Source organism: Rhinopithecus roxellana, chromosome 2 (assembly GCF_007565055.1).
Source record: "Rhinopithecus roxellana isolate Shanxi Qingling chromosome 2, ASM756505v1, whole genome shotgun sequence".
Classification (NCBI taxonomy): Eukaryota; Metazoa; Chordata; class Mammalia; order Primates; family Cercopithecidae; genus Rhinopithecus; species Rhinopithecus roxellana.
This window is the reverse complement of record NC_044550.1, coordinates 143,157,831-143,178,599: the sequence shown is the minus strand read 5'-3', so window position 1 is coordinate 143,178,599 and position 20,769 is coordinate 143,157,831. Positions and strand designations below refer to the sequence as shown.

The 20,769-nt window shown below is 40.1% G+C and overlaps 1 protein-coding gene across 2 annotated transcripts in view; it reads left to right on the top strand.

Annotated features, from left to right (window-relative positions):
- The window catches only part of PDS5A (PDS5 cohesin associated factor A), a 171,977-nt gene that overhangs the window by 119,546 nt on the left and 31,662 nt on the right, over positions 1 to 20,769 (top strand). For both annotated transcript variants that reach the window (XM_010384559.2, XM_010384566.2), the window contains exons 22-26: positions 110 to 178; positions 3,641 to 3,777; positions 7,753 to 7,876; positions 8,142 to 8,346; positions 9,210 to 9,324. In XM_010384559.2, the coding sequence (XP_010382861.1) occupies positions 110 to 178; positions 3,641 to 3,777; positions 7,753 to 7,876; positions 8,142 to 8,346; positions 9,210 to 9,324 (650 nt within the window). The remainder of the gene's footprint in view (positions 1 to 109; positions 179 to 3,640; positions 3,778 to 7,752; positions 7,877 to 8,141; positions 8,347 to 9,209; positions 9,325 to 20,769) is intronic.

Below are 20,769 nucleotides of genomic sequence, written 5' to 3'. Positions count from 1 at the left end.
TTCCCATCGGTTTCTCAGAGGCTGTGTTGATCAACATGAAAAACTTAATCAGCAAAAAGTTAAATTTTTTTCTTCATGCTAATAGCTAAATTTATTCAATTGTCTATAGTCAACAGGTGAAAAGAATGGAAAACTGTGGTCTCCAGATGAAGAGGTTTCCCCTGAAGTACTAGCAAAGGTAAATTTGTTTAGGCCTTGATAATCTTCATGTTTAAAAAAGGAATATTCGTAGTTATCTTCCTCACTTTTTTTTTTTTTTTTTTTTTTTGATGGAGTCTCGCTCTGTTGCCCAGGCTGGAGTGCAGTGGAGCGATCTCCACTCACTGCAAGCTCCGCCTCCCAGGTTCAAGCCATTCTCCTGCCTCAGCCTCCCGTATAGCTGGGACTACAGGTGCCTGCCACTGCGCCCGGCTAATTTTTATATTTTTTTAGTAGAGACGAGGTTTCACCGTGTTAGCCAGGGTGGTCTCGATGTCCTGACCTCGTGATCCGCCCATCTCAGCCTCCCAAAGTATCTTCCTCACCTTTTAAACATTTAATAAACAGAGATGGGATCTTGTTGTGTTGCTCAGTTTGGTCTTGAACTCCTGGGCTCAGCTGATCCTCCCACTTCAACCCCCATGAGCTTGAGCCATCGTGCCTAGCTGAGAGCCTTTTTTATTCAACAAGCTTTTCTTAAGGAGGTGCTTTATTTTAAAATTTATTTTTAAATTCTTTGCAAAAAATTATTTCTTGGCAGGTCGCGGTGGCTCAAGCCTGTAATCCCAGCACTTTGGGAGGCCGAGACGGGCGGATCACGAGGTCAGGAGATCAAGACCATCCTGGCTAACCCGGTGAAACCCCGTCTCTACTAAAAAATACAAAAAACTAGCCGGGCGAGGTGGCGGGCGCCTGTAGTCCCAGCTACTCGGGAGGCTGAGGCAGGAGAATGGCGTAAACCCGGGAGGCGGAGCTTGCAGTGAGCTGAGATCCGGCCACTGCACTCAGCCCGGGAGACAGAGCGAGACTCCGTCTCAAAAAAAAAAAAAAAAAAAAAAAAAAAAAATAGCCGGGCGAGGTGGCGGGCGCCTGTAGTCCCAGCTACTCGGGAGGCTGAGGCAGGAGAATGGCGTAAACCCGGGAGGCGGAGTTTGCAGTGAGCTGAGATCTGGCCACTGCACTCCAGCCTGGGTGACAGAGCGAGACTCCTCAAAAAAAAAAAAAAAAAAATTATTTCTTGAAGACATTGTAGTTGTCATTGTTTATTATATGTCAGTGTCTTCTGCCTGCTAAAGCAATCTCAGTGAGGCTGTTTTTTAGAGAGGTTGTTTATAGAATGACGGTGCTCAGAGGCATCTTTTTTTTTTTTTTTTTTTTTTTTTCTCGAGACGGAGTCTGGCTCTGTCGCCCAGGCTGGAGTGTGGTGGCCGGATCTCAGCTCACTGCAAGCTCCGCCTCCCAGGTTCACGCCATCCGCCTCCCAGGTTCACGCCATTCTCCTGCCTCCGCCTCCCAAGTAGCTGGGACTACAGGCGCCCGCCTCGTCGCCCGGCTAGTTTTTTGTATTCTTTAGTAGAGACGGGGTTTCACCGTATTAGCCAGGATGGTCTCGATCTCCTGACCTTGTGATCCGCCCGTCTCGGCCTCCCAAAGTGCTGGAATTACAGGCTTGAGCCACTGCGCCCGGCCTTCAGAGGCATCTTAAATCCAGCCTCACCACCACTATCTACAAGCATATGAATATTAACTTGGCAAAGATAGATAATTGTCAAGCTGGTCACTGTGGCAGATTTGGGATTTAAAATAAGATTGTATCATCTTTGATAATCTGTTTCACTTTGTGTTGCTTCATAGTCATCATATATTCTATCAATTCATTTTTCCTGGTTGTCAATAAATACAATAAATAACACTTTGGGTTTTTTTTCACACCTATAATCCCAGCACTTTGGGAGGCAGAGGCATAAGGATCGCTTGAGCCTAGGAGTTCAAGACCAACCTGGGCAGCATAGTAAGCCATGTCTCTACAAAATATTAAAAATAATTTAGTTGGACTAGGTATGGTGGCTCATGCCTGTAATCCCAGCACTTTGGGAAGCTGAGGCGGGCAGATAGCTTGAGATCAGTTCAAGACCAGTCTGGCCAACATGGTGAAACCCCTTGTCTACTAAAAATACAAAAACTAGCCAGGCGTGTTGTTGCACGTCTATAATTCCAGCTACTTCGGAGGCTGAGGCAGGACAATCGCTTGAACCTGGGAGGTAGAGGCTGCAGTGAGTCAAAGTTGCGCCACTGCCCTCCAGCCTGGGCGACAGTGAAACTCGGTCTCAAATAATAATAATAATAATAATAATAATAATAATATAATAATAATAATAATTTGGCCGGGTGTGGTGGTGCATGCCTATAGTTCCACCTACGCAAGGAGAAAGCTGAGGCAGAAGGATCGCTTGAGCCCAGGAGGTCAAGGCTACAGTGAGTTGTGATCATGCCAGTACACTCCAGCCTGGGCGACAGAGCAGACAGATGATTGTTACTAAATTTGGGGATTTAATAAATGTAAAGCTCAGTTTAAAAGTGGGGGATTTGGGATTTAAAATAAGATTGTATCATCTTCTTTGATAATCTGTTTCACTTTGTGTTGCTTCATAGTCATCATATATTCTATCAATTCATTTTTCCAGGCTGTCAATAAATAAATAATACCTTGATTTTTCGGCTGGCTCTTTCACGTATATTGGTAACAATCTTTTGACTAGACATTTCTAAGTAATTATGACTACCAATAATTATAGCAGTTCCTTTTTTTTTTTGGATCAGAATGTTAAATGAGACTGAATCAGACTTGATGGTTTCTTCAAAGTAGTTTTTCAATACCACAAAACTATGAAACTCCAAAGTTATTTTCAGTCACTACAATCAGTACAGTTTTTTTGTTTGTTTGTTTTGTTTTGTTTTGTTTTTTATGAAACAGAGTGCTCTGTTACCCAGGCTGGAGTGCAGTGGCACAATCTCAGCTCACTGCAACCTCTGCCTCCCAGGTTCAAGCCATTCTCATGCCTCAGCCTCCTGAGTAGCTGGGACTACAGGCATATGCCACCATGCCTGGCTAATTTTTTTTTTTTTTTTTAAAGTATAGACAGGATTTTTTAGTATATACAGTGTTTCAACATGTTGGCTAGGCTGGTCTCAAATGCCTGCCTTGGCCTCCCAAAGTGCTGGGATTATAGGCGTGAGTCACCACGCCTGGCCTGTATAGTTCAAATTGTTTTTAAAGTATATGTTTTCAAATAGTTTCAAAATCTTGGACAAACGTCTAAGTTCTGGATAAGCCTAAATTCTGGAACCAGACTTTTGAGCAAGTTATCTATCATAATAATGTGTCTCAATTGCCTTATCTGTTGGGAAAAAAATCTTCCTCATAAGAGTTTTTTGAGAGATTAAGTAAGTTAATACATGTACAGCTCTAAGAAAAGTATCTGACACTGGTTAAGCACAGAGTAAGTATTAGTTCTTATTGTTACTGTTATTATCCCATAGATTTATTTAATGAAATGTCTGCTGATGGAGATGAATAATCTCATTAATTAATATAAATTAATTTTCCCTTTAATTGGAATTTTAAGTTGCTCTCTTTTTTTAGCATGTTAATATTTTATAGGTACAGGCAATTAAACTTCTGGTAAGGTGGCTGTTGGGTATGAAAAACAACCAGTCTAAATCTGCCAATTCAACCCTTCGGTTATTATCAGCGATGTTGGTTAGTGAGGGTGACCTGACAGAGCAAAAGAGGATCAGGTGAGATTTGTCTTTCTTTCCAGTTTTATTAGTGCTGAAATTTTGGTAGAATTTCCATAGGAATTACTTACCTAATGAATACTGAATGGTGTAATTACATCATGTTCTTCAGGGTCAAATCTTATGTACTCATTTAGGGCTTGTCTGTCTGTTAGTATTGTTATTTTAATAGTGCCAATATATTTTTCTTCATTCCTAAAGAAGAGGAACTTTTTCCAGTAAATATGTAATCATAATCACTATATTGTATTATAGTTAGCATCAACATTTGGTTCAATTAAACAAATATTTGTTAAATTTCTACTCCATAAAACACTGTGAAAAGCATTGCAGCAAAAATAAGTAGGAAAAGTGCCTGCTGTATTAAAGTGATTAAATAAGCGGAGTGACTCAAGTCCCATGAAAGTAATAAAAATTTCAGTGGCAGCTGGGCACGGTGGCCCATGCCTGTAATCCCAGCACTTTGGAAGGCCAAGATGGGCGGATCACGAGGTCAGGAGTTCGAGACCAGCGTGGCCAATATGATGAAACCCCGTCTCTACTAAAAAAAAAAACAAAACTTAGCCAGCATGGTGGCACATGCTTGTAATCCCAGTTACTAAGGAGGCTGAGGCAGGAGAATTGCTTGAAACCAGAAGGCAGAGGTTGCAGTGAGCTGAGATTGCGCCATCACACTCCAGCCTGGGCAACAGAGCGAGAGCCTGTCTTAAAATAAATAAATAAATAAAAATTTCAATGGCGACTCGAGAGAGTTTAAGCCTTCTTCTTGTACAAATTCGGGTGTGTACACATGTATGTGCACAGATTGTTTACATTGTTACACATTTTCACTTTTAATCTGTAAAATTGCCATCTCATTTTAAGATGAAAATAGAAGCTCGATTTTTCATGATTCTGGTTTCTTGCAAATTCTTGATTTAGTAGGGGCCAAGATTACCAACATAGATAACTAAAGTATTCTACATACGATGCATTCCTGTTTAAAAATTTGTTTTAGAGGACAGAGGTTTAATCATTCCTTTATGAGGCTGAGCACAGTGGCTTACGCCTGTAATGCCAGCACTTTGGTAGGCCAAGTCAGGCAGATCAATTGAGGTCATGTTGAAACCCTGTCTCTACTAAAAATATAGAAATATAGCCGGGTGTGGTGGCACATGCCTATAATCCCAGCTACTAGGGAGACTGAGGCATGAAAATCGCTTGAACCCAGGAGGTTGAGGTTGCAGTGTGCTGAGATCATGCCATTGTACTCCAGCCTTGGCTAGATATGTGATAGTGCTATGCTATTAATTTTTTTAAAAATTATTATAATTAGGAATGGAATCTCACTATGTTATCCAGGCTAGCTGGGCTCAAGCAATCCTCCTGCCTCAGACTCCTGAGTAGTGGGACTATAGGTGTGCACCACCACACCCTATTTTTATCATAGAATAAGCCAAGGGCAGCCTTTTATAACACTGTTTAGAACTGCGTTAGGGATAATGAAAGCTTTAAATTGGAGGTAATTATGTACAGTATATGGCAAAGGCATAATAATAATGAGCTCTTAAAAGTTAGTGATACCTAGGCAGGGCCCCCAGTGGAGAGAAAGATTAGCCATTATCAGTTTACTTTTAAAAGTTTAACATCAGTAAATGCAGTCAATACAATTTGAACTTAAGCAATACCTCTTTTCCTTACAAATCAGAAAGAAAAAAAAATTTCATAAGCAATAATTCCTCAGTCTGATCATGGAAATGGGTTCCTTCATTACTCCTATGAGTATAAATTGGCAGGACTCTTTGGCATTTTTGCATCTAGATCCTCAAAAATGTTATCCTTGACTCTTTATTTTTACACTCATAATTCATGAGTATAAAAGAATCATATGAAAGCATATACACAAGCATGTTCCTGCAGCGTTATTTTCCATCACAAAAAATAGGGGAATGGTTAACCATGGAATGAATACCCATTAGACAGATCCTAACTGGATATCATATAATACAGTATTACCTTTTCTTTTTTTTTTTTTTTTTTTTGAGACGGAGTCTCGCTCTGTCGCCCGGGCTGGAGTGCAGTGGCCAGATCTCACTGCAAGCTCCGCCTCCCGGGTTTACGCCATTCTCCTGCCTCAGCCTCCCGAGTAGCTGGGACTACAGGCGCCCGCCACCTCGCCCGGCTAGATTTTTGTATTTTTTTAGTAGAGACGGGGTTTCACCGTGTTAGCCAGGATGGTCTCGATCTCCTGACCTCGTGATCCGCCCGTCTCGGCCTCCCAAAGTGCTGGGATTACAGGCTTGAGCCACCGCGCCCGGCCAGTATTACCTTTTCTAAGCCGCAATTTCCTCATCTTATGGAGTGAAAATTAATTGAGATAAAGCCTATAAAGTGTTTTTCACACCTGCCTGGCGTGGAGTAAGCACTCACATGATAGCTATTAAGTTTGATTCCTGAATGAATGCCATAGAAACCATTTGAGGCTCCCTCATTGTTACCAGTGCTCATTGTAACAATCCTGTTGTCCAAGAGTGCCAGGTTTTTTCCTCTGTGTGCTTAGCAACAGTCCCAGTGGGTTCCGGCTAGCTTTCTGCATTTCGTAAAGTGGTCACAATAAATATAAAAGCCATGCTGTGTTCCACATAGAAGTCGAAGTAGAAAGACTCCCATGCCATCCCATTCATTGCCACATTTTACCACATAAGTAATAAAAATTCATACTGTGGGGGTGGGAGTGCCAAGGCTTCATAGGTTCCATTTGAAAACTGTATTCTGCAAAAGGAGGTCAGCCCCAGGAACTAAGACAGACACTGGCTCTTATATTTCATATCCTTTAGGTATTTGTCTGATACTTCTTCCCTATTAACTGCAGCCCTGCCATTTCAGCAGGCATAAAGCTAGATTCCTGTTACACGTTTATATACAGGAAATAGATTTTAAATTATGATAGGTGATTTTTTTTTTTTTTAATTCTTTGTGGTTTTTTAAATCAAGTTTTCTTTCTTTTTTTTTTTTTTTTTTTTGAGACGGAGTCTCGCTCTGTCGCCCAGGCTGGAGTGCAGTGGCCAGATCTCAGCTCACTGCAAGCTCTGCCTCCCGGGTTTATGCCATTCTCCTGCCTCAGCCTCCCGAGTAGCTGGGACTATAGGCTCCCGCCACCTCGCCCGGCTAGTTTTTTTGTATTTTTTAGTAGAGATGGGGTTTCACGGTGTTAGCCAGGATGGTCTCGATCTCCTGACCTCGTGATCCACCCATCTCGGCCTCCCAAAGTGCTGGGATTACAGGCTTGAGCCACCGCGCCCGGCAAGTTTTCTTTCTTTCTTTCTTTCTTTTTTTTTGAGACAGAGTCTCACTCTGTCGCCAGGGTGGAGTGCAGTGGTGTGACCTTGGCTTACTGCAACCTCCGCCTCTCAGGTTCAAGCAATTCTCCTGCCTGAGCCTCCTGAGTAGCTGGGAGTACAAGTGCGCACCACCATGCTCAGCTAATTTTTTTGTATTTTTAGTAGAGACAGGGTTTCACCATGTTGGCCAGGATGGTCTCAATCTCTTGACCTCGTGATCCGCCCACCTCAGCCTCCCAATGTGCTGGGATTACAAGTGTGAGCCACCATGCCCAGCCACTTTAATCAAGTTTTCGACAATCGATATGTGTTTCTCTTAAAATGAGGGATACTCAGAGTTTTTCCTAACCTTGCAATTACTGTGGTTGCAAGAATAAGCAGAGTTGTTGGGTTGTGGTAAAGTATCTAACTTAGAGCTGGACTAGAAATGAAGGCAGGTAAATTTGTAATCAGAAAGTCACAATGATTTGATTTGATTGTGAAAGTCACAATCCCTTGTGTTAAGTTCATGGACTCAAAGTAGCTTTCCCATATTTGTACGTCATTTTAAGCATAAATTATCCTCTAAGGACCCTACGTTCAAAAAGGGACGAAAGCATTTTTATGAATGATAATGGTTATAGGAAATGTTTATTTCTTTTTTGTTTGTTTATAGTAAATCTGATATGTCTCGCTTGCGATTAGCTGCTGGTAGTGCCATAATGAAGCTTGCTCAGGAACCTTGTTACCATGAAATTATTACCCCAGAACAGTTTCAGCTCTGTGCACTTGTTATTAATGTAAGTAACAATCTTATTTTTGTCAATTACTTGTCTTCAAAGTTGAATACATTACTTTTCTATGGATACAAATCCATTTATTATGTGAATATATGCACAAAAGGTACTGCTATTATTACCTGTTTAACTGTCTTCCAATTATTACATTATTTATTCCCCCATATAATTATCTTTTTTTAATTGAAGAAAACATTAAGAATACTTAAACTGCTGGGTCTTTGTTTAATAAATGGTTGCCAATTTAAGTTTTTCTGTGCTGCTGTAGGATGAATGTTACCAAGTAAGGCAGATATTTGCTCAGAAGCTACATAAGGCACTTGTGAAGTTACTGCTTCCATTGGAGTATATGGCGATCTTTGCCTTGTGTGCCAAAGATCCTGTGAAGGAGAGAAGAGCACACGCACGACAGTGTTTACTGAAAAATATCAGTATACGCAGGGAATACATTAAACAGAACCCTATGGCTACTGGTAAGTAACTCAAAGTTCTCTGTGCGCAAATATATTTTGTCAGTGTATCAATTTTTAGGTTTTTTTCTTGTCATGTGTTTCTATTATAGTTTATAATAAAACTGGGAGTTTTATAGAATACTGTCATTGTAGTTATGTACTTAAAAACTGAACTCCTCAGTCCTGTTTATGCTGCATTAACTCCTGGCAAACTGCATTTTTCCTACAGGATCAGGAGTGTGGTTTAATTTGAACATATTGCTCAGATGTCAGACTAAATAATTTTTTCCTAGCTTTGCCAGGGACCTGTTGTTTAATGGGTTTAATATCTGATAACTTTGACTTTAATATCTTTCAAAAGTGAAATATAACTCCATACCAGGTACCAGAAAAAGAAATTAAAAAGTGAAGTGTAAAGTATTTTAGTATCCAGGTACCATGTTGCGTCTAATTTAGAAATAACTGAGGGGGCCGGGCGCGGTGGCTCAAGCCTGTAATCCCAGCACTTTGGGAGGCCGAGATGGGTGGATCACGAGGTCAGGAGATCGAGACCATCCTGGCTAACATGGTGAAACCCCGTCTCTACTAAAAAATACAAAAAACTAGCCGGGCGAGGTGGCGGGCGCCTGTAGTCCCAGCTACTCGGGAGGCTGAGGCAGGAGAATGGCGTAAACCCGGGAGGCGGAGCTTGCAGTGAGCTGAGATCCGGCCACTGCACTCCAGCCTGTGCGACAGAGCAAGACTCCGCCTCAAAAAAACAAAAAACAAAAAACAACAAAAAAAAAACAGAAATAACTGAGGGAAAAAATGGAAACTTAAGTGGTTAGAACTCAGTCCACTAAGGCATTTTATAAAGATTGTTTTTAATAATGTTTTTACTTCAGAGAAATTATTATCACTGTTGCCTGAATATGTAGTTCCATACATGATTCACCTTCTGGCCCATGATCCAGATTTCACAAGATCACAAGATGTTGATCAGCTTCGTGATATCAAAGAGTAAGTCTTGTTTTTCGAGAACTCTAAAAATTATGTTTAGTTTTCAATAAATGGTAAATTATGTATTACTATGTTTATATTTCCATTAGAATTAGAATCTCCTTATGGTTTTATTCATTTATTATAAATTGCCAGTTTCATCTTTCAAAAATGTTCCCATCTGCCAGGTTTTGGTTGTTCATTTTCTGTTTGTTTGCAGCTAGTCAAGCTATCTAAGTCTTTGAAATAGGTTAGTTTGGTTATCTTAGATATTATATTTGATTTTTACTATTTATTTTGAGAGGGTTTGAATATGGGAAGAGTACTGAAGTGTGTGAAATAATTGGAGTTGGAACTGAAAACAGTGGAGCATATTTTTTATTCTTTGTTCTGTCTAGCATGCAACAGCTTCGAGTATCTTTAAAAAATTTTTTGATACATAATAATTGTACACATTTATGAAGTACACATAATATTTTGGTACATGCATATAGTGTGTAATGAGAAAATCAGAATAATTAGGATATCCATCCCCTCTTCATCCCAGGCAGTCGGAGCTGCAAGAGCTATGATCAAGCCACTGCACCCCAGCCTGGGTGATAGAGTGAGACCCTGTCTCTAAAAAATAATAGTAACAATAAAATTGTTAAAATACAAGTAAGTTATTGTTAACTATAGTCACCCTACCGTGGTATCAAATGTCAGAACTTATTCCTTGTATCGAAGTGTATTTTTGTACCCATTAACTAGTCTCTTTTTTTTTCCCCGAGATAGAGTCTTGCTCTGTCACACAGGCTGGAGTGCAGTGGCACGATCTTGGCTCACTGCAACATCTGCCTCCCTGGTTCAAGTGATTCTCCCATCTCAAGACTCCTGAGTAGCTGGGACTACAGGTGCTTGCCACCACTCCTGGCTAATTCTTTTTTTGTATTTTTGTTAGAGATGGGGTTTTACCATGTTGGCCAGGCTAGTCTCCTGACCTCATGATCCGCCTGCCTCAGCCTCCCCAAGTGCTGGAATTACAGACATGAGCCACTGCACCTGGCACCCAGTCTCTCTTTATTCCCCTTTCCCTTCTACGCTTGACAGCCTCTGGTAACCACCCTTCTACTCTCTGCCTGTATAAGATTCTTCATTTTTATTTTATTTTATGTTTTTAATGATACAAGTTCTTATTCTACCCCCAGGCTGAAGTGCAGTGGTGTGATCAGGGCTTATTGTACCCTGACCTCCTGGGCTAAAGCAATCTTCCACCTCAGCTTCCCAAGTAGCTGAGACTACATGTGCCACCATGCCCGGCTAATTTTTATGTTTTTTTGTAGAGATGGGGTCTCACTGTGTTGCCCAGGCCGGTCTCAAATTCCTGGACTCAAGTGACCCTCCTGCCTCAGCCTCCCAAAGCGCTGGGATTACAGGCATGAGCCACCATGCCCGGCCCAGATGTACCAAATGCCTTTATTTTGGATATATATCCAGCAGTGGGATTGCTGGATGATATGGCAGATCTGTTTTTGTTTGTTTGTTTGTTTGTTTGTTTGAGAAACCTTTTTTTCCTCTCTCTCTCTTTATAGAGATGGGATCTTGTTATGTTGCCCAGGCTGGTCTTGAACTCCTGGGCTCAAACAGTCCCCCCACTTTGGCCTCCCAGACTTCTGGAATTACAGGCATGAGCCACCACACCCAGCCTGAGGAACCATCATACTGTTTTCCATAGTAGCTTCAACATGGTGTCCCCACTGACTGGAGCACTGAGTAGTCACCAAAGTTCAAGCACAATCAGTGCCCTGCTCTTTGTCCCCAGTTCATCCCAGGTGGTTTTGCCCATCTAGCACTCCCAGTGGTTCTCATGGGACAGGACTGGAGTGGGCTTCCCAGACTTGTGGAGAGCTCAGAGTTCCACTTCCAGTTCCCTCCTCTCATCTCAGAACCACGAGTCTAGGGAAATTGTATGCAAGTGGTGTTCTGACAGTTCAGGAGATCAGGGTGGTGCAGTCTGAAATTGAACTGTTGCTCTTACCAGTGGTGGCATCACTCAATTCTTCTCCTCCTGCTTCTGGTGCATTAAAGATGGTATTCTTGTCTTAAATATTTTCTAGATGTTCTGCCATCTTGCTGAAATCATTTCCATTTTTGTGTATCTTTAAACATAATTTTTAAATTACCATGTAATTTGAAGTTCCAAATAATGTTTTTCATGGCGGGTGTGGTGGCTCTCACCCGTAATCCCAGCTACTTGGAAGGCTGAGGTGGAAGGATTGCTTGAGCCCAGGAGTGGAAGGCTGCAGTGAGCTCTGATCCAGCTACTACATTCTATCCTGGGTGACAGGAAACCCGGTCTGTTTTTTTGGTTTGTTTAAGGTTTTCAGAATGTAGTTACATAACTTTATGGAAACTAGTAAGTTATTGTGTCAGAAACAATTTTTTTGTTAAATATATGTATAGCAAAATTTGCCGTTTTTAACCACTTTTAATCATACAATTAAGTGGAGAAATGTCCAGTGACTTTGCCCTTTTATATTAATTGGGTTGTCTTTTTATTATTGAGTTGTAAGAGTTCTTTTTGTATTTGGGTATTTATCTCTTATCAGGTACATCATTTACATTCTTGATAGTATCCTTTGATGCATGAAAGTTTTCACTTTAGTGAAGCCCAGTGTATTCTTTCTTTTGTTATCTATACAGTACTTTTGTTATCATAATTAAGGAGCCAAATCCAAAAATTTTTTACTGTGTTTTCGGCCAGGCACAGTGGCTCATGCCTGTAATCCCAGCATTTTGGAAGACCGAGGTGGGTGGATCACCTGAGGTCAGGAGTTTGAGACCAGTCTGACCAACATGGTGAAACCCTGTGTCTACTAAAAATATAAGAAATTAGCTGTGTGTTGTGGCGGGCATCTGTAATCCCAGCTACTCGGGAGGCTGAGGCAGGAGAATCACTTGAACCTGGGAAGCGGAGGTTGCAGTGAGCCGAGATCGCACCGTTGCACTCCAGCCTGGACAATAGCAGCAAAACTCTGTCTTAAAAAAAAGAAAATTTTACTGCATTTCCTTCTATGACTTACAGTTTTAGCTCTTCAGTTAAGATCTTTGATCCCTTGTAAATTTATTACTGCAAGTGGTATAAGGTGTAAACATTCAGATTCATTATTTTGTTTGTGAATATCCCATTTTTCCAGTACCATTTGTTGAAGAGACTGTTCTTTCCCCAAAGTTTGGTTTTGGCACCCTTGTCAAATATCAGCTGACCATATATGCAAGGGCTTACTTCTGGGCTCTCAATCCTATTTAATTTGTATGTCTGGCCTTATGCCATGTAACTCTGTCATTACTGTAACTTTATAATAAGTTTCAGAATTGGGAAGGCTGATTTCTGTTCTTTTTCAAGATTGTTTTGGCTTTTGATATTTCTTATGAATTTTAGGTTGCATTTATCTATATTTCTAAAAAATTCCATTGTACTTTGATAGGAATGGCGTTGAATCTGTATATTGCCTTGGGTGATACTATCTTACAAGTATTAAGTCTTCTAATCTATTAGCACAGGATGTCTTTGCATTTATTTAGGCCTTTAATTTTTTTATTTTTATTTTATTTTATTTTATTTATTTTTCCAGCACTGTTCTGTAGTTTTCTGGGTACGGGTCTTTGTCTTCCTTGGTTAAATTTATTTCTAAACATTTTATTCTTGGCCAAGCATGGTGGCTCACACCTGTAATCCCAGCAATTTTGGGAGGCCGGAACGGGAGAATTGCTTGGGCCTGGGAATTTGAGACCAGCCTGGAAGCATAGTGAGACTCTGTCTCTTTTTAAAAAATTAAACAGAAAAAAGAAAATGGGTTATTGATGTCTCCAGTTCTTATTAAGGCACTCTATTTCTCCCTTCAATTCTGTTGATTTTTTGCTTCATAGATTTGGGGACTTTCTTGTTTGTTTTGTATATGTTTATTACAGTCACATTTTCTTGCCAGATTGACCTTTTATCAGTATAGTCCTTTGTGGTCTCTTGTTAGCTTTTTGACTTTAAATCTGTTTTATCTAATAATAAAATAGCCACTTATCTCTAGTTACTGTTACGTGAAATATCTTTTACATTAAAAGTAATTACTGATAAGGAAGGAGTTTTGCTAAATAGCTGTGTATTTTCTTTTTTTTTTCTTTTCTTTTTTTTTTTTTTTGAAACGGAGTCTCGCTCTGTCGCCCAGGCTGGAGTGCAGTGGCACGATCTCTGCTCACTGCAAACTCCACCACCTCCTGGGTTCACGCCATTCTCCAGCCTCAGCCTCCCTAGAAACTGGGACTACAGGCGCCTGCCACCACGCCTGGCTAATTTTTTTGTATTTTTAGTAGAAACGGGGTTTCACCGTGTTCATCAGGATGGTCTCGATCTCCTGACCTCGTGATCCGCCCGCATCGGCCTCCCAAAGTGCTGAGATTACAGGTGTGAGCCACTGCGCCCGGCCTTAGCTGTGTATTTTCTGCATGTCTTGTTTTTTGTTGAATTCCTCCAATTTTGCCTCTTTCTTTTGTATTTAGTTGACTTTTTTGTGGCGAACCTTCTGACTTCTCTTTTGTAAAATTTTTAGCTATTTCATTAGGTTTTAGATCACAGCTGACATCTCAAATTTATAACAACCTAGTTTGAATAATAGTAAATTTGTTTCAATAGCTTATGGACACATTGCTCCTCTACATCTGTATTTTCCCTCCCTTTATTTTGTATTATCACAAATCACATCTTTATAGGCTATATTCCCATTTACTTAGATTTACAGTTACTGTTTTATGCATTTTCCTTTTATTTTTATTTTATTTATTTATTTTTTGAGACGGAGTCTCACTCTGTTGCCCAGGCTGGAGTGCAGTGTCACGATCTCGGCTCATTGCGACCTCCGCCTTCCAGGTTCAAGCAATTCTCCTGCCTCAGCCTCCTGAGTACCTGAGATTACAGGTGCCCGCCACCAAGCCCGGCTAATTTTTGTGTCTTTGGTAGAGATGAGGTTTCACCATGTTGGCCAGGCTGGTCTCGAACTCCTGACCTCAGGAGATCCACCCATCTTGGCCTCCCAAAGTACTGGAATTACAGGCATGAGCCACCACGTGCAGCTGCATTTTCCTTTTAAATCATGTATGATAAAAATGAGTTATGAGCCAAAGTACAATAATACTGTCTTTTAAATGTACCTATATGGTTACTTTTACCAGATTTACTTATTTCTTCTTGTGGCTTTAAATTACTATCTAGTGTTCTTTCATTTCAGCCTGATAGACTCACTTTAGCATTTCTCTTACGATAGGTCTGCTAATGACAAACTCCCTTTGCTCTTGTTTATTTGGAAAATATGTTGATTTTGTATTTATTCTTGGACAAAGACAAATCTTATGTAGGATATAAGATTCTTTAAAAAAAAAAAAAAAAAAGATTCTTGGTTGACGAGTTGTTCAGGGTTTTTTGTTTTTTGTTTTTATAGAACTTGAGGATGTCATCCCACCACTGCCTCTTGGCCATTATGGCTTCTGATGAGAAATCAGCTGTTATTCTTATTGAGGATCCTTTAACATGAGTCACTTCCTTCTTGGCTGCTTTGAAGAGACCTTTATCCTTTATCTCTTTATCACATGTTCAACCATTTGACCCTAATGTGTCTCAGTGTGGGTCTCAGATTTCATCCTGCTTGGAGATCACTGAGTTTCTTGGATGTATAAATTCACATCTTTCATCAAATTTGCAAGTTTTTGACCATTATTTCGTCAAATATTTTTTCTGCCACTTTCTGTGTTTCCATTTGGGAATTCCATGATGTGTATGTTAGTATTTCTGATTGTGTCTTGCAGGTTCTTTAGAAATTGTTTTTCTTCATTCTCTTTTCTTTCTGTTCAGACGGAGTATTTTCAATTGCCTTATCTACAGATTTGCTGAATCTTTTTTCTGCCTGCTGTAGTCTGCCATTGAATCCTCCTAGAGTGAATTTTTAATTTCAGCTGTTACACTTTTCTGTCCTGGAATTCCTGCTTGGTTCCTTTTAATTATTTCTGTCTCTTTATCAGTATTCTCTGCTTGTTCATACATATAATTATCTTTGTTTCTTTTATCTCATTGAGTATATTTAAGACAATTGATTTAATGTCTTTGACTAGTCACTCTAAAATCTGGGCCTCCTCAGGGTTAATTCCTAATTCTTTCTTCTCCCCTGTGAGTTAGTCATATTTGCCTGATTATGTGATTTGTAGTTTTTTGTTAGGAATTGGACATTTTAAGTACTATAATGTGATAACTCTAAAAGTCTGGTTCTTCCCCTCTTTCTAGATTGCTTTTGGTTCTTGTAGGGCACAGTCCACCATTCTGACTTTTCTAAACTACTTTCACAAAGTCTGTATTCCTTGTTTTGTGTAGGCCTTGAAGTTATAGTTCTGTTATCTCTATGGTCAGCCTGTGACCCTGACATAGATTCCCTTCACTGTTGAGATTCATCCCCTCTCCCTCCATCAAACCAGGTGTTTACCTCCTGGTTGCTGGGTCCCATGAGCTTCCAGAGTTCTGGACAGGTGATTATGATTGGTTTTTTCCAGCTTTCGTTTTGTTGTTGCAGTTGATATCTGAAATTTCTTAACTCTGCCATTTTTCTGACATCAGTAATAATTTATTTGAATTTGAAAAATCTTACTTAAATATAGCCTTTAATGTTTATTTAGTTTTTTTTTTTGCTTTGTCGCCCAGGCTGTAGTGCAGTGGCGCCATCTTGGCTCACTGCAAGCTCCACCTCCCGGGTTCATGCCATTCTCCTGCCTCAGCCTCCCAAGTAGCTGAAACTACAGGCACCCGCCACCATGCCCGGCTAATTTTTTGTATTTTTAGTAGAGACGGATTTTCACTGTGGTCTCCATCTCCTGACCTCGTGATATGGCCGCCTCGGCCTCCCGAAGTGCTGGGATTACAGGCGTGAGCCACCTCGCCCGGCCGCCTTTAATGTTTAATGATTACCTTTCTCCTTTATTGATATTCAGTAAGATAAAATTGAAAATGAATTCATTAAGAAGAAAATAATTATTCATCATTAAACCCCCTAAAAGCCCATCATTGCTATTAACAGTTTGGTCTGTATCTTTCAACACTTTTTCTTTTTCATATGTTCATACTTCCTTAACAAATATTTATAGAGTACTTTCAATGTGCCAGGTATGCTAGGTTCTTGGGCTGTGAGGTTATGTAATATGAGTATCATATATATTCCCTTAAGGTTTACAATCTAATGGAAGATGAAGAAAGGTAAAGAGGTGGTTACAATATGGTATGTGATATATGCTCTGCTATTGTGGGAGAACCTAGAATAGGCACATAACTCACACTTGGAGGGAGTCAGAAGTTAAAAAGAGGAGGAAGAAAAAATAATCTGTAGAGCAGAACTTCTAATAGTGTAGACTTCAGACATATCACTGCTGGAAAGAACAGAGAATCAGAAAACGACCTGGAGGAAGAATATTGGAGGTCAAAGGAGCAGCAGTTTGGAAAAATGATCAGGAACCCGCTAACTTTCATTGGCTTTTTATTATATGTTAAGTGTACTGGAAATATTACCTCATTTATTCTTTAGAACAATGGGATAATTACTGTTGTTCCCATTTTATTTTTGTTTTTGTTTATGTTTTGAGATGGAGTCTTGTTCTGTCACCCAGGTTGGAGTGCAGTGGTGTGATCTTGGCTCATTGCAACCTCCACCTCCCAGGTTCAAGCGATTCTCCTACCTTAGCATCCCGAAGTAGCTGGGACTACAGGCATGCACCACCATGTCCGGCTAATTTTTGTATTTTTTTAAAGAGATGGAGTTTCACCATGTTGGCCAGGCTGCTTTCAAACTCCGGGCCTCAGGTAATCCACCCGCTTTGACCTCCCAAAGTGCTGGGATTATAGGTGTGAGCCACCACACCCTTCCTGTTGTTCCCATTTTACAAATGAAGATACCAGCAAGGGTAAAGTCACACAGCTAATCAGTGTCCTTTGAATTTAACAACAAACTGTATTTATTTGCTTACTGGTTGGAAAAATTGTTTAAAATGTGTTTAGCAACAAAGCACTCACTGATAAGCTTGGCAGGGGCAGCTACAGTAAAGCAATGCAGATGAAAGCCAAATTGCCAAAAGATAAGGAATACGTATCGTTTAGACAAATCTTTTTTAAAAATTGGCTATGAACTGGGGAGGAAGAAGGCAATGGGAAGTATTTAAGGAGCCAGGGGATAAAGTGTGGTTGTAGGTAAAAGAAACGATGGTAATAAATTGAGGGGAGGACTTCTAAAAGAAGAATTTGTGAGGTGGTGGGATCTTAAAGATAGATCAAAGGAAGGCCAGGAAATAAAAATAATTTTCCAGGACTGCTGTTAAGTAGTTGAGGAGGTCTCATCTAATGATAGGCTTCTAAATGATAAAGGAGCAGAGTCTACTGGTAGGTGAGGGTGATAGAATTAGATATGAGTAGTGTAAAGATTGGAAACAGCTGCTGTGAAGAAGTAGCTAAAAATCCTGGTGACACATAGGATAGCTGGCTAGCATAAAGTACCAAGTTAAAAATTTTAAATTTATAATTATATCAAGCTTCTCAGCTACATGGTTTTTCTGTAGCATTAAACAATTCTAAATATAGCTGTCGAGAAGCCAAAGACTTGGATTGTTCTTGAGTTTTTCAAAGCAAGTGTACCAGAAGAAAAATTGGTAAGAGAGTTCACACTGTTTTCAAAAAAGTGATTAAAATGTTGAGAAGCCATGACAAGAGGATTTTTTGAGTCCAGGATTTCAGGACCAGCCTGAGCAACATAGCAGGACCCTATCTCTACAAATAATTTTTTTGAATTGACTTGGTATTGTAACGTGTGCCTGTAGTCCCAGCTACTCAGGAAGCTGAGGCAGGAGCGTCACTTGAGCCCAAAAGGTAGGCTGCAGTGAATTTGTAATTTCACAGGTGAACAATTTCTAAAGATTAACCAAGTCTAGGAATGTCTGAGGCAGTGAAATGTCTTAGGCAAAGAAAATTTACCAGGATTGGAACCGCCAAAGAATTAGGAAATCGTGTTGAGTAGGTTGCCCAGAAAATAGGCAGGACTTAAAGATGGAGTTGAGGAAAAATGTTATCCAGAAACTAAATGAATGCAAGGAACATAGGGAAGCTGATAGATAAGTTGACAAGGAGAGGATGGTAGAAGCAGCCAAATGGCACAAGTTTCCTTGGAGTAATTGTACATAAACATGAAAGAATAACTGGAATCAGCATTGGGGATGATAGAAGCTGAACCCACTCTCTAACCCTGAGTATGCGTCATCTAATAGAATGAGCAGTTACAACTTTAGGGGAATGCAAGGCAAGCATTCTTGGAGTGGGGGTATGGTTTCAGTTATGGCAAAAAGGTGAAGTGAGCATTCATTGAAGTTTCTTTTTGGGGGGAAAGTGTATTCCAGAGAGCTCAGTGAAAAGACATTGAGATGGAGAGGAATTAGCTCCTTTGGATAAGGCAAGAAGAAGCAGAGGATTATGGGAGTCTGTGTACTTCGTAGGATGGGTAAACATTAATGATTACATTTCTTGGGCAGTATTGAGGATGCAGAAGTGAAACACGGCCCCAAGGTTTTCATCATATTCTGATTTCACAAAATGCCATTTTAATGTCTATTTTCTATTGTTTTATAATACATTTTGTTTTGTATTGTTTTGTATCCTGTTTTAAACATAACATTATATTGAACAGCTTCCAAGTACTAAAATTTATTGAGTCAATTGGTTCATATTAGATAGCACATTAGTCTCAGCATGTTTGCATAAAATTAAGGTGGAATTGGCGTTCTTATCACAAAACAATCATACTTTTTTCCAGTTACTTCAAGGAATAAATTCTCTATTGTGTTGATGTGCATTCAAGTATTTTATATATATATATATATACTAATGTTTAAAACCTTATTGCAAGATTTTTTTGTTACAACTTTTTAAAGAAACGCTGCGTAGGAATGCTTCCTCACCTTATCCCCTAAAACTGAGAGTAATCCTAACCCTATACTTTTGTGAAAAGGGATCAAACAAATCTTCAAGTTAATAGAAACTCAACAGAATTCTGACCTAAGAGTCAAGGAAATGACTTCAGTGTTCACATAAATAAATAGAATCCTCAAACCTGTAGAACTGATGTGTTCAGTGTTGCCACCTTTGTCTAGTACATAGTTGCTCAGATAATGTTTATTATATTTATTTTGTGTATTTTTGTTAAAAGTGTAAAGGCAGACCTGGTTCTAATCCTAGCTCCATCTTTTTATCTCTGTGACCCTAAACAGGTAACGCTTGAAAAAAATACTTAGACAGCCAGGCGTGGTCACTTACGCCTGCAGTCCCAGCACTTTGTGAGGCCAAGGCCAGTAGATTGCTTGAGCCTAGGAGTTCAAGACCAGTCTGGGCAACCTGGTGAAACCCCAGCTCTATAAAAATTAGCCAGACGTAGTGGCGGACGCCTATAGTCCCAGCTACTCAGGAAGCTGAGGTAGGAGGATAGTGTGAGCCCAGGACACCATGGCTGCCAGGGCTGTGATCACGCCACTGCACTCCAGCCTGAGAGGCAAGCAAGACCCAGTCTTAAAAGACAGACAAAAAAAAAAAAAAAATAGGTTCTATATATAATGGTGATGATTTTTCATATTCTTTATAGAGTTATGAGGATTATATGAAGGTAAAGTGCTTAGCCTAATGCTTATTAGATAGTAAGCACTCATTAAATATTTGCTAATTTTTATTATATGTGTTGTTATTCATTATTCTGTTCCTTTCTTTGATCAGGATTCTAGCAGCTAACCAATATCTAACTAGAGTTGACAACTCTTTGCCAAAGTTAATAAATATTATTGAAACAATCAACTATCATTTAAGCCATTAAGCTAAAAACCTAATGCATGCTACAGTAGTCTCTTAAAACAGTTACATGGAATGTAGGAAAAGAAACTTTTGGCCGGGCGCGGTGGCTCAAGCCTGTAATCCCAGCACTTTGGGTGGCCGAGACGGGCGGATCACGAGGTCAGGAGATCGAGACCATCCTGGCTAACACGGTGAAACCCTGTCTCTACTAAAAACTACAAAAAACTAGCCGGGCGACGTGGCGGCGCCTGTAGTCCCAGCTACTCGGGAGGCTGAGACAGGAGAATGGCATAAACCCAGGAGGTCGAGCTTGCAGTGAGCTGAGATCCGGCCACAGCACTCCAGCCTGGGTGACAGAGCGAGACTCCGTCTCAAAAAAAAAAAAAAAAAAAGAAACTTTTACAGAGTATCATCAAATAATTTCTCCCCTGTTGATGCAGTAATGTAGTAGTCGTGTCACTGCCTGAAAATCCCGGGATCTTTATAAAAACAGGCCCCATTTCCAGATTTGTCTATTTAAGTTCTCCAAGCAATTCTAATGTTCAGCCTGATTTGGGGTTCCCTTTTACTTGGAAATTCAAATG